The sequence below is a fragment of the Amborella trichopoda genome, chromosome 3, assembly GCF_054954075.1.
Source record: "Amborella trichopoda isolate Santa Cruz 75 chromosome 3, AtrichopodaSantaCruz75HAP2 v2.0, whole genome shotgun sequence".
In the NCBI taxonomy this organism is placed as follows: Eukaryota; Viridiplantae; Streptophyta; class Magnoliopsida; order Amborellales; family Amborellaceae; genus Amborella; species Amborella trichopoda.
This window is the reverse complement of record NC_142338.1, coordinates 5,148,047-5,163,164: the sequence shown is the minus strand read 5'-3', so window position 1 is coordinate 5,163,164 and position 15,118 is coordinate 5,148,047. Positions and strand designations below refer to the sequence as shown.

General features: G+C 35.5%; 1 protein-coding gene across 1 annotated transcript; it reads right to left on the bottom strand.

Annotated features, from left to right (window-relative positions):
- Positions 1 to 2,565: 2,565 nt before the first annotated feature.
- Positions 2,566 to 5,623, bottom strand: LOC105421084 (Pentatricopeptide repeat (PPR) superfamily protein). The gene has a single exon (XM_011627162.3). The coding sequence runs from the start codon at positions 5,590 to 5,592 to the stop codon at positions 3,679 to 3,681; it is 1,914 nt and encodes a 637-aa protein (XP_011625464.2). The 5' UTR covers positions 5,593 to 5,623; the 3' UTR covers positions 2,566 to 3,678.
- Positions 5,624 to 15,118: the final 9,495 nt, after the last annotated feature.

Below are 15,118 nucleotides of genomic sequence, written 5' to 3'. Positions count from 1 at the left end.
GATCCAATTTTAGAGGTTTTTTTTACAATGGAACAATCCTTTTTGCTAACATTTGGTCATGGTTCTATTTTGAAAACCCAGATTGGCTGGATGAACAGGTCGGTTATTGGGTCAATCCAGATTGGTGACTTTCCCATCCATCTGGAGAATATTAAAATATTATTTATATTCTAAAGTAAATTGAAAATAAAAATATTGAAAAGTATATTAGGTTGGAACAAGGGGGTTAGCCCAATCTAAATTGTAAGATTTCCCGACAGCGCTGTTCTCTAACAAAACCAAGTGAGTCCTTAAATTGGACCAATTCCTGGTTCATCGATAGATACTTTGAACATTTGCATCTATGTTTTATAGATTGGAATATGAGGCCGTTAAGATAAAACAAGAACAACACTTATTTGGGATTAATTTTTTTTCAATGCCTAACTTGGACTCATCAAATGTTGACTAAAGTGTTAAATGATAATCACAATCTAAACATGTAATATATAAACCCTTTTGGGAAAGGGTTGAAGTCTTAGTGGTAGCACCCACACACCCTAGTTACCACATTTAGGTTTCCATTCCCACTTACACCACCTAACGCCTTCAAAAAAATATAGTAAACGCTTGGCTGGACTAAAAGCACTTTTTCTCACCTATAAGAAATAAAATGGGTAGATTTGACATCCATTGATTTTAATATATTGATTTTGGGCCAAGTAGTAAGTATCAACATGAGGATCATGTTTGATTTGTTCATTTAGTAATATTCCAATTTATACATGCTAACTGGCCCTTTTAGAAAGTTTTCACCTAGTGGAAAGGTATATGATAAGATTGTTTATCGTGTATAGTGAAAGGTTAATCTTGTACAATGAAAGGTTACAATCACCGCTAATCTTCAACGTGAAATTAGACAGTTGGGGTTGTACCATCGCTTGAAGTTTGAGAATTTGTCCTTCTTTGTGTGCGTGTGTATATGTGCGCGCAAAAAATGACACACCTCAGTTGCCTGATTTTACATCTAATGGCTTAGGTGTTTGTGACCTTCTTTCCAAAAGGGAATGGTCTTATAGCTCTTCCTATAAGACGTTCGCATAGTTGTTGGCATTAGGGCCACTGACCCATATGAATCAGAGTGATATCTTCTCATATTATTCACAAAGCAATCCATGAAATTAGATCTATTGACACAATTGATGGATCTACCCTAGTCTCAAGATAGCTGCATTACCATTGTTTCACTAAGTCAGGAATAATGGTCTCAAGTTAGCTCCATTAGCTTTATCTTGCTAAGTCATTCACGGTTAACCTGTCAAACAATCTATTCTCTTCCAAAATCCAAACCATATTTCTATCAGATATATTATCGATAAAGTTTTTGGTGTTTCCTTTCTAGGTTGACCTCAAACACCAGAGAATTTTCTAGTTAAATTCTCGTGAGACATTCTATTATGCAATAAAAAATCTTTTTGATAAGGACAGAAGAAAAGAAAAAAAACCTTTTATAAGAAAATAAAACTATTTTATCTTTATTTGGGGAGAGAATACTTGTCTAATGATTATCAAAAGTATATTTTTGCAGAAAAATAGTGAACAAAAATCTTGTCCAAATATCTCGCAACAAAATAAAGTCGATGAGCCAAGTGTCAAATGTTATCATCCCAGGTTCCACATGAATTCTGGGCTGCAAAGCTGCTCAAAGAACTATGTGATTAATCACTAGCGCAATTCAGCTAGCAATAACTTACTATCTACTAAAATCCTAATATCCATGAATCTAGACTGTGCTCACATACTCATTTCAAATAAAATTCTTTTGTTCTAATGCATTTGTTTTTAAGCCTGTAAACAATGATGAGCATAACAATGAATGGGGGCTGCATGAGTATTGCAACATCAAAATAGGATGAGAGCATATGGATTGAGGCAAACATCACAAGATGGTTTTGAAAGTACTGTTGAGTCAGGAACCACGATATCTAACCCTCAGTTTTCTAAATTCCCACCCCAAAGGTTGAGTGGCAATTCTCACCTGTCGCATTATTGATATTTCCACTCTTATTTTGTTGGGAATATCAAAAACATGGCTGAGAATGTCGGCCTATTTAATTTATATCACAGGCTGGGCTTTTCAAACGCCTATTAAAGTACTACCTATGCTATAGCCCAACAAAGATGGTAGTCGCTGTATTACTTATCTTACTGATAAGTCGATGTGATACCCCAGTGACTGCCAAAATAAAGATGCTTACAGAAAGTAACTGAGATACAAAATTTTGGATCCCTAAAATACTTTCCTAGAGAGGAAGCAGCCTGTTCTAGGACAATAATCCTCACACTATTCTTTCAACACAGTATTGTCTGCTTTGTAGATATTTACCTCCCTACTAGGTATCAGAGATATATCATACACTCCGAGCACAGACGGCCAAGGCAACCTCAATAAAAAATACTAGGTGAATGTATGAGTAACCAACTACTTCTCTAGACAAGAATACCTTTTTCCTCTACATCTGAATTCGATTTCAATAACTTCTAAGATGCAAATTAATTTTTCTGTAACAACAAGAGCTCCATATATTTTAATATTAATCCTGGTTTTCATTTCATCCATGAAAAGTTACAATAAAACATACTTCACTAAAATTCGCCCTCATCTAAAATACAGATATCACACTAAAACTTCCTTTAAAACTAAAAAAGGCTTCCCTTGTGAGCAGTTCATGGCTGAATTTTGAACCTACAGGAAAGCTTTTCTTTTGAGAGAATAAATATTCACAAAACAGAGTTAAAATGTAAACAAAAAATAGACAATTCAAATGCCCCTATGAGAAGATATCCATAATGTGTCCCTGCCATAGACAAATCATCCATGACATAGCAATGTTTTATGCCTATGCATAATCCTCACATTTCCTGAAATTCGTGTAAAATAGTTTCCTTGCATCCAAATATCTTCCCAATTCCTCTTCATTACCATCTCTTGATCTCTGAAGTTCTCAGCGAAATATCTCAACTGTTCTGTTCTTCCATTGCCTCAAATAATAGAATCAAAACAAACAGACGACATCCTTCATGTCATTCCATTTTGGCACCTGCTTAGTCCCATATTTTAAGCGAGGGTACGTAGAAGCAGTGGAATGATCTGTTTTGCAGTTTTTTATAGATGTCTATGTTTGGTGTCTTTATGTTGCACTTGACATAAAATGATAAAATTTCCTGTGTATTGTATGGTAACAACAGATACCCATCTCCTTCAAATCACAAGAAATTATGGACTCTCATATGAAATTTCTGTTGTTCCCGCAAGACTCCATTTTGATGCCCCCAAGCTGGGTCGATATAAATATAACTATCCAGTCACTGATCCATGAAGCATGCACAGTTCTTTTGAGAAACTCTTATGGGAAAGATACTATAATTTAGAGCACTATGGAAAACCATGGAAAATAGTCCTCGGTAATGATCACTGTCCAATAAAATGATGGATGGTGATGGAGATAAAGGAGAGTGCACTAGAGCAGACATGACCAATAGTGGAGCACACTCTTTCTCCATTATCATCCTTCACTTCATATGGAAGTTTATGCCTCTAATGAACTATGGTTATCCAAAGTCCATTGTATAATGGAAAACTTTCCCATTCAAGTAAGACTCCAGTAAAGCAGATGCCATCCACAATATATAATGGGCTTACCAATAATCCCCACAAGAGCAAACTCCATCCACAACCCGATGGAACCGATTACTATCTCTGAGAGAAATTTCTCGACCATAAACCTTAGTTATATACTTCATGGTATTGTGGCAATCAGCACAAATACGAAGATTCTTTACTATCTGAATAGGCATTCCGTGAGGAGTTCTGATCAAGCCAAAGGTAATGGCCAATTTCTCACTATGGCCCATAAGCAAACGCTCCTTTTGTTCATCATCAACATCATGAAGCACACAGCTTAAATCAGGCACATACCCAACTTCTTTAATCTTCACATATAGCTTTCCCAACATCTCATATATTTCATCTTTATTTGGATGGCACTTATCCCATGCATAAAATGTATGAAGAGTCCTGTTAATCTTTATAAAGCTTTTTCCGGGCTCCTTTTTAACAGTATTTTCCTTCATGGATTTCCTCACTGTTATCATGTCTTCCCATCTACCTGAAGCTGCATAAATGTTTGAGAGAATAACATAATTTCCGGCATTTTGAGGCTCAATCTCAAATAGTTTTCGAGCTGCAATTTCCCCTATTTCCACATTGGAATGGACCCGACAAGCCCCAAGAAGTGAACCCCACAAAGCTGAAGTGGGTTTGAAAGGCATTTGCTGAATGAAATCAAAAGCTTTTTCTGGGCTTCCTCCACGACCCAAAAGATCAACTACACATCCGTAGTGCTCGATGTCTGGTTCAATCTCTCTACTCTTAACCATTGAGTCAAAGTAATCCAAACCTTCTGAAACCATTCCTCCATGGCTACAACCAGATAAAACAGCCAAATAGGTGACACTATCAGGCATAATTTCCCCCTGTCTCATCTTTTCAAAAAGCTTAACTACTTCCTTTCCCAACCCATGCTTGCCATACCCCACAAGCATGGCATTCCAGCTAATTACAGATTTTTCAGGCATTCTATCGAAAACCCGACGTGCATATTCGAGGCTTCCACATTTTGAGTACATATCAATAAGAGAATTATGCATCACCAGATAAAAACCTAGCTCAGTTCTAATTACCTGTCCATGAACCTGCTCGCCATACTCCAAGGCAGCAAGCCCAGAGAGTGCCATTAAAACAGTGGTAAAAGTTACATAATTCGGTCTCATCCCTTCTTTTTGTAACTGCCGAAACAGCTTCAAAGCTTCTTCATCGAGCCCCAACTGAGCATACCCTGCAATAATTGCTGTGCAAGAAACAATGTCCCTATCTTTCATTCCATCAAAAACTTGACGTGCATCGTGGATTTTACCAGCTTTTGCATACATATCCAGAAGCGAGCTGCTAACAAATATATGGGATTTGAAATGGGTTTTAACCAACAAGGAATGAATTTGCTTTCCATGATCAAAACCAAAATTGCCATTACAACAAGTAAGAACAGTGGCAAAAGTGAATTCATTTGGTTGAAAATCAGCACCCAACATCTTTACAAAGAGAGATAAAGCTTCAGAGCTATGGCCTCTCCGAGAATAAGCGGAAATCATTGCAGTCCAAGAAACCACATTTCTCTCAGGCATTCGTTCAAATAGTAACCGAGCGTCTCCCAAACAATCACACTTGGTGTAAAAGATGAGAAGCCTGGTTCCAAGATAAACAGAGGGTCTATAACAGGTTTTTATCATATGGGTATGGACTCTTTTGCCATGATTAAGAGCTTTGTTATTCACGCACTCTGTTAAAACCGAGTCGTAGAAATGGAATTTTACAGTGAATCCTCCAATGCTCATCTCAAGCAATGCTTCATCCAAGTTACCGTTCACCGTATTTGAATTTGAATTTGGAGGGAAGTTGGGTTTGAAGGAGGTGGTGGTCAAATTGAGTGTATACCTCAATGCCCTTGTATTATGTAATATTCCTAAGACACCCCTTCTTATGTGGATAACCATTGTGCCCACCTTTGGCCATGGAGCCTCAGTGTTGGCTGTTTAACTTACTTAACAGGCCGAAGATATATGATAAAACGAGTATATCGTACTCCCTCGGGATTACAATGTGCACTTACACTCTCGTTTAACCAACCTTCTAGAGTACTTTCATGGTGCATTTTTTCCATCTAAAATTGCATCTTCGATGAATATTTTCCAAAAGAAACATTAGGTTTTGAGATTTTAAACATTTAGATTCAACCATCAAGAATAGAAAATTCTTTGTTCCATATGAGAATATCTTTTTTTGGGGCAAATGATTTTAATTTTTATTTCTTTATTTGAGGTTGGTTATTAAATTGAGGGGATTATCTCTCAGAAGTATGGCATCCTAAAATTACACCTTGATAGGGTTTTTACCCAAGTGAGGGTTTTCATCTTTAAAAAATATAAAGAATTTATTAACCTTATACAAGATTGAGGAGGAATAATGAGGGGCATTTCGTAAATTGGAACCCCTAACGAAATCACGAAAATATCCTCAGTTGGTCCTCCCAATAATAGATTGAATGAAGTAAGATTTGCATAATGTGAAATTGCCCTAGTTTTCTCTTAGAAGGAGATCAATGCTTGACTGCCTTCATGGATTTACATTAGAAACACCAGACATTCATAAGATGAGTGAAGAGATAAAGAACGCTCTTTACTACCATAAGATGAGTGAAGAGATAAAGAACTCTATTTACTGCCGTCAATTGAATATCTTTTTATTTTTGGGTGAATATCAATTGAAGATTTTTGCAATGAAAAACAACATGCCCAAAATTAATTCATTAGGAGAAAGCAAAGCTGTTAGTGAAACTTGATGCTGAAAAAGAAGAATTGCTAAAGGCTCATGAATAGGAGGAAAGTGGACTTTTGGCAAGATTGGAGAAGCTAGAGACAGTGGAGAGGTTGAAGAGCTTCAGAAACAGCAACTAAAAACAGAGGAAGTCACCTGATTGAGTCACCTGATTAAGCACAAGGCATGGCTGACCTTGAACATAAAGAGGGGCTTGGTAAAGAGATAAGGAGGCCCAAGAACAAATTAAGCAAGAGAGGAGCTGTTGGGTGAAACTTTGTCATATGGAGAGGAAGAAATGGATAAAAACTGAGAAATCACTCATATTTAGGTTGGAAAAGCAAGAAAATGGTGGAGAGGTACGAGAAAAGCCTAAATTGAAAGAAGTGGAAAAGCAAGAAAATGGTGGAGAGGTTCGAGAAAAGCTTAAATTGAAAGAAGTGGAAGTCAAACAATTAAAAGAAATGCACCGAAAGTTAACAAAGGACATCAGATCAAAAGATTATGACCGAATGATCATTGATTTGTATCTAGATGGTTGCAGCAAAGACTAAAGAGCTATTGGATGATAGCAAGCTGATAAATGAGAGGAGAGAAGGAATGTGTACTTCAGAAACTCAGGCTATATCAACTTAACCGTTTTTTCGTTGCAAACTCAGTCTTTTCATTGGACAAGAGGCCAGGCCCTCGAACAAAATGGAGGAAGAGATGAATCATCTATACATCCTCAGAAACATGAAAACTTAAAAGCTAATTTGGTTACTTATCAAAAATATTAATCTGATTCAGTTTCTGTTAGTTTCTTTTCATATGAAACATCAGAGAGAGAGAGAGAGAGAGATGCATTTGAACGTTCTTGATGAACAGTTGGTTCATCACGTGCTATAGATATAAACTGCAATTTAATTTGCTGGTTCTCTTTGATATGGATTTGCTTACCTCTATGCCAACGAGTGTCATAAGTGAGGGGGCAATTCGAGATTCAAGCAAGGGGCAAGGGAGAGTCAAGCTGAACAAGGAGTGAAGCTTATGCTATTGTCGAGTTGAGTTGAGGTTGAGGGGAGAAAGAGATCAAGGGGAGGGCAAGAGATCAGGGGCGACCGTTTCAATAGGAGTCAACTCCCAGTATCCATTAAGTAAGAGTTAGTCAGTCACGCAACCAAGAGCAAGGGAGTAGGAAAGCGGGTGGGGAGGAGGCGAAACTATAACATCTGTTGATTCAAACCTCTTCTTTTACCAATGATCCGCACATTTACTGAAAAAGAATTGAAAATTTTTGTAAATGGCCAAACTGTTTTGTTAATTCAGAACAAAGTAAAATATTCACAGATTGTCTTTTGTTGAAAGTCTCATTTAATGAATACATGATTGGTGCCTGGATTTTAGAAGATATCAGTTGTTGCCTCAGAAAACTCAGATTTCAAGACTCCAAAGCCCCCCTTAATTTCAAGGTCGGACCCATTCTGGTGTGTAGTGCGCAAACACCGTGCCTGGATATCAGTGTTTTTTCTCAGAAAACTCTGACTTCAAAGCTCAAAAGCACCCCTCCACTTCAAAGATTGAACCCATTCCAGTGTGAAGTGCGCAAACAACCCTTGGAGAGATTCTTGGGCCTGCCAAGAATTAAAGGAAGAAGGTGATCCACATGATGATTTTCTTGACATCAGTAATGGTTCATATGATTGAATAGATTGCAGTTGCAACTGAGTGACATTGATTTTGACATTTCAGATTAGGATGAGACTCAGAAATTCACAACCAGTGTAAGAAGTTCTTTGATGCTCTTCTAAATGGTTATGGTGATAATGAACGATGTGAGCACAGAGATGTGGGGTTGAGGTATCGGTATTCCTATGCTCCTCCAGCTTATGATGGATTTTGGAATATTGGTTTTGATTCAGGTACGGAGAATTAGCCCTGGAAAAGTCTTTAGAGGTTCTCTAGTCATGCATTTGAGCATGTGGTTCGATGTTTCTATGTCCATCTTATAACATTATGATGCGGGGAGAAAAGTAAACACCAAGGTCTGCTAGAGAATCTATCTCAAAATAATCTCTATCTCAAAATAATCTTTTCATATAGATCAAATTTTATTAACTCATTCACATGAAAGGAAACATCCATCCCTTTAAATAGACTAAAAAAAGAAAAGAAGATCAACAACTAAACTTCCTATTTAAGAGACTAACAAAAGAAGATAAACAACTGAATTTCCTAATTAACTGAATTTCCTATTTTATCTCCCTTAAAAAAAGAAAAGAAGATAAACAACTGAATTTCCTATTTTATCTCCCTTAAAAAAAAGAAAAAAGATAAACAACTGAATTTCCTATTTAACACACTAACAAAAGAAGATAAACAACTGAATTTCCTATTTAACTAAATTTTCTATTTTATCACCCTTAACCTATTTTAAGAAATGAATTTCCTATTTAACTGAATTTCCTATTTTATCACCCTTAACCTATTTTATCGCTTAAACTCACTCTCATCCCTATCCTATTTTATCTCCCTTAACCTATTTTATCACTTAAATTCACTCTCATCCCTATCTTCTCTAGCTTAAATTCACGTACCACCCACGTTGTTTTACTCCTTGTTGAAAGATAAACCCCCATGTTTTAACCTTACCATATTTATACTCCTAAACTAACCAAATTTAACCTTATCCTAATTATATTCCTAAACTAATTAACCCAATCCATAAATTAACTCAAGTGCAAACTCCTAAACTAACCAGATTGAACCTTATCCTAGTTGTATTCCTAAACTAATTAACCCAATCCATAAATTAACTCAAGTGCAAACTCAATGCCCCTTCTCCTAATTACATTCCTAAACTAATTAACCCAATCCATAAATTAACTCAAGCGCAAACTCAATGCCCACCTATCCCTTCTTACCTCCTAATTTAAAAGATAAACTCAATATTCCTAATAATAATAAAAATTATTATTTATTTATTTATTTTCACTGCATCATTCTCCTGGGGTTGGGAGAAACTCAACCTCCTCCTCCTAATTTAAAAGATAAACTCAAGAATCCTAATAATAATAAAAATTAATATTCTTTTTTTTTTTCGTTGCATCATTCTCCTGGGGTTGGGAGAAGCTCGGCCTCGAGCTTATCGAAGTCCCACCATGGGGTTGGGAGAAGCTCGGCCTCGAGCTTATCGAAGTCCCACCATGGGGTTGGGAGAAGCTCGGCCTCGAGCTTATCGAAGTCCACCATGAGCCTCGGTATTTTTCTTTCAATTTCTTTAAGACTGATGTAAGACTTTTTGCCTGCAAATGTGTTCCAAGAGTAATTATCGACTACTAGCTTAGGTTGATTATTCTTAACTAGGAATGGATCCAACTCCAAAGAAGCACCATATTCAATTGATGAACATTTTTTAAATCAACATTCTCGGTTTATTGTGGAATTACTAGTGCAAGAAGGATGTGGCTATAAGCACCTTCTTCGCGAGGAAGATTATTCTCCAACCACTGCAGCCTCTGTTGGATCTTCTGATTCATCTCAGGTACTTAGTTTGATGAATCACGAGGAAGGTTATTCTCCAACCGCGGTAGCCTCCGTTGTATCTTCTGATTAATCTCCTGATTCATCTCAGGTACTTCAGTTCTCTATGGTACTTAATTCGATGAATCACGAGGAAGGTTATTCTCCAACCGTTGCAGCCTCCGTTGGATCTTCTGATTCATCACCTGATTCATCTCAGTTCAGTTCGAGGAGATTCATCTCAGGTACTTCAGTTCGAAAATCATCTAGCGCTTTAGTTAAAATTTCACTCCGAACGATCATCCATAACCGGAGTAGGATTAGCTTGATTTGCTTAGGATTAGCTTGATTCACTTTTGATGGCATTGTAAACTCTAGTTAAAATTTCACTCCAACGTTTCACCCCAATGATCATCCATAGCCGAAGTAGGATTAGCTTGATCATCCTTAGCCGAAGTAGGATTAGCTCAAAATTTTACCCCAACGATCATACGGGACAAAATTTTATTAACTCATTCACTACCTTCACAATGAAGGGAAATATCCCTTTAAATATACTAATAAATAGATCCCTTTAAATAGACTAAAAAAAAGATAAACGATTGACTTTTCTATTTTATCTCCATTAACCTATTTTCTCTCATCCCTATCTTCTCTCGCTTAAATTTACACCCCCCTCACATTTTACCCATGGTTGAAAAGATAAATCCCACGTTTTAATCTTATCCTATTTAAACCTTATCCTAATTCCTAAACTAACCCAATCCATAAATTAACGCATACACAAACTTTACAATGAAGGGAAACGTCCTGACTAACCTTTTTATTTTATCTCCCTTAACCTATTTTCTCTCATCCCTATTTCTCTTGCTTAAATTCACGTGCCACCCACGTTTTACCCATTGTTGAAAAGATAGACCCTCATGTTTTAATCTTATCCTATTTATACTCCTACACTAACCAAATTTAACCTTATCCTAATTATATTCCTAAACTAACTAACCCAATCCATAAATTTAACCTATTTATACTCCTAAACTAACCAAATTTAACCTTATCTTAATTACATTCTTAAACTAACTAACCCAATCTATAAATTAACTCACACACAAACTCAGTGCCCACCTATCCCTGCGCACCTCCAAATTTTAAAAAAAAACTCAATAATCCTAATAATAATAATAAATTATTATTATTATTATTATTATTATTATTATTATTATTAGTATTAGTATTATTGTGTGTTTTTCTCGGCATCACATTCAAATGGAATGAGGAGATGGTATAAAGATATTTATGTTCATATTTCGCCTGATGGTACTTATATATCTTACTCATCCCTTTAGTTTTCTAAAATACTTGATCTTATTCTTGTCCTTGTTGTTACCCTTTTTAATTGGGAGTTTAGGGGAGTTTGTTCCTCTACCAAAATAAGTGGATCAAGTGAAGATCAAAAGTAAAAACCAAAGGAAGGGGCTGCAAACCAGTTCTCTCATTCTCACTCTCTGCATTTCTTTATGCTCTTTTGCGTACGCTGCGTTATGGACTCGGTGTTGGAAATGTAGCTTGTTTTATCTCAGAAATTTCATTTTTTTCAATAATGGTACAAAAATCATATTGAAGTATATATGAAATCTCATGTGGTTAACATGAGATAATGCCATATACATGGATTTACTTTTTAGCTTTAATAGGATGTATCACTGGAGGAAAAAACCTAGTATCACTGGAGGGAAAACTCAGTGGTGTTTGGTGATAACTTGTTAATCCTAATTGACAACTCCTATAGACCATGAATGTGAGAGTTGCAAAAAGATGGTTCTCTATAAATACAGGTTAACCCCTCAAGTAGAAAGATAAAGAAGGATAGAAAAGAGGTGGAAAAGATTCACCAAGAAGACTCTCAAGGTAGTCTGTCACCTTATGGCTTGGTCTATAGGATTTGGTATAGAACTTTAGATCCCTCGTATGATTGGTTCATAGGATTTGGTATGGAGCCTTAGGTCCCTCGTGTGATTTAAAGACAGATCCGAGTAAGTTATTTATCGTTTTTAATTTTATTTATTTATTATTATTTTCATTGGATTAACACTCGGATCATTTCATACTAATTTTTTGAAATCTCTCATTTCCAAGATGGCAGTTCTATGGAGGTTTTCAAAATAAATTTCTAATTGAAGAACCTGATATTTGTATATTCCGAATCAATAACAAATGGGATTTATGCAACCCGGTTGGTCAGAAGTTTCGATAGACTTTGAACCGAGGAGTGAGACAGCCCAACCCTCAGTTTTTGGTATGGATGGGGAGGTGTGCTAACCAACTGTAGGAAACCCAAAGAATAGGCAGAGGGTACTTTTCTATAGCAAATAGGCAGTCGCGAATTGGGGTCAGCTAAAATGATTGACGCTCGTAAATTTTGGTTTTATCATCATCGTCAAAACTTTTTTCCAACTAATTAGGGTTGGCAAAAACTTTAGATTCAGTTTTCATTAATTTGGTTAGGCCATACCTAGGCTTTTGATTACTGAGAGACCAATATTTTCTAAGTACAACCTTACTAGCGATTCCATGAATCATATGCATACATTAGTTGACATTTGTGAACTACCCAGTGAGTTCAAATTTCCATTTGCCCAACCACTTGTATCCTGAGTAAATCATCTCTGACTATAACCTACACCCATTAATGCAATGATTATGAATGCATGTTAAGGGTCAATTCACTGGTTCTACTTGATGTCTATTTCTTGTGTGCAGTTAAATAAGTGCGTCTTTCATTCAACACATGAAATATCATAATTAACGTATGTGGCTCTTTGGCAGGGGCCTTATTCCGATTCCCCTGTGTACGTATGGCTTTCGTGTAAGGCCCACTACAATGGACGGATAATTAAAAGAAGGTATTGTAGACTATGAGGTCATTTATCATTTTTATAAGATGTCACACTCTTAGTCATTAGATGTCAAATTTGATGGCCTAGAACATGTCATAAAGTTTTGAGAAACTTGTTTCTAAACTTTGAGTCTAGTCAATTATACACGTACAACCTTATTATACTAAAAGTAAATGGCCTATTTGTATTTTTTTCTTTAAAAAATGTATTAAAAAATACCGAAGGATGAATTATTTAACATCTTACTATTTCTTTTTATTAGTGTGCTTCCATGGGAGCAAACTGTACAACTCCCTGCAAAATAGTTAATCGGGAGGAATTTTTAGATCTAAAATTTTGGGATTCATCTAAGTATCACTAAGAATTTGGATTCGTTTTCTTGAATATCAAGATCTTTTCCTCTAAAAATTAGATAGTTCTTGTTAAATCTTGAGATGTTATTTATTTTAAGGTACATAGAGATTACACATTATTTTTTTATTTTTTGAAGTTGGTCACTGGGTTTTAGAGATTACATCTCCAAAATTTGGGATCCAAAAAATATCGCCAACTTGAGTTTTACCAAAGGAGGAAATGGACATTATGCTCTTAAGGGAGCATGAAATCTTTTCACATTTCAAAAAGAGAAACATACATGATGAAAATGTTAAACATTGATAGCGTTGGTAAATTGTATCTTGATAGATTTTCCCAAGTATTCATATCATACGTCTATATAGATTTCCCAATAAAAAAAAAAACTAGAAATCTGGGAGATTCAAGTGATTTTTTTTTTTTTTCACCCGATATCCCAATCCCCCCATTCCAAGTTTGATCGGTACTTTTTTAAAAAATCGTATATTATGTGACAATTTATTTTATTCTAAGGTGGTCACAATTATTCTTAGAGTCAAATTTGATGGATTGCGGTGTGTCCCAAAAGTCAAAAAATATTTTTTAAGCTTTAAGACTCTTTTAGTTAATCTTTTCAATAACCTACCTATTTTTTTAAATCGTTAATGGTTTTTTAATGCATTAGGTGAGAATGAAGACTTAAATGGCCTCCAAACTCTACAACCCCAACTTCATTATCAATATTAAAATGGTAACTTATTAAAGATTTGAGCCCGTGTCTTTTGATGAGAATGGAATCAAATACCGCGCCAGAACTGTCACACCTCAAGAATTTACAATACTGATATTCTTGAGATGTGACAGTCAAAACATATATACATCTCTTGATATGACAAATTTACACTGACGAATTCTTACAAAGTAGCAAAAGAAAGCTTAAACACAACTACAACATCTTTCAAAGTTGGCCTTGACGAGTACTCAAAATGAAACCGCAATTATCCTGAAAAATGTTTACCATAGTTTGATGAGTTTGGCTACTCAATAAGTGATCATCATAATCCTAAAAATAATCATGGTTGAAAGATATCAATATTTCCAAAAAGGAGATCTATTAACAGAAATGTATCAACAGTTTCACTTTCAATAAATGCATAATTAAGTATAATCCAAATAATTGAAATACACATAACACTTTAACGGCAATGCATAATTCAAAGGATTTCACAAAATACCCTACTGGCATCCCAAGTAGGTCACCTATATAACCCATCAGCGTCCTGATGGGTCCACTTAATCCCTATCGACGTCCCAGATAGGTCCACTTAATCCCTGCAGGTCCACTTATACCTCACCGGCTTACCTGATGAGTCCACTTAATCCCTACCAGCGTCCCGGATAGGTCCACTTATACCTCACCGGCGAACCGGATGAGTCCACTGACACACTTAAAATATTTCTAAATCTCTTTAAACATCCGAAAGCAACAATATCATGTACTCAACATATCACTGAAATCATTAATATGAATTTCACTGAAACCATTAATAACAGTCACTTTCAATAACATTTCTAAAATAACCAATCAAATATTTTGGGCTCAAATTTAGAAAGGTAGCAGTTCGTAAAGACATTCTAGCATAATTGCCAATTTAATATGTATAGAAAAACTCTTATAGAAATTCAAGAATACGGAATTATCACAATTTATGGGATATCAATTCACAAATAAGCATTTCACAACAATGCTATAATCAATTGCAAAAATACCAATTTTTAATTAATAAGGCAATCATTTGCACATGAAATTTACAATGTCTAAATATTCAAAAACAGTAGAAAGAAATCTTACAATTTTATTAACAGCAAAAATATCATATTTATTTCTAATAATTTTATTAAAAAGATTATTTTTCAAAATAATGAGATCACTTGCGCATAAAATTTATCGTGCCTAAAATTCATGATAGTAAGT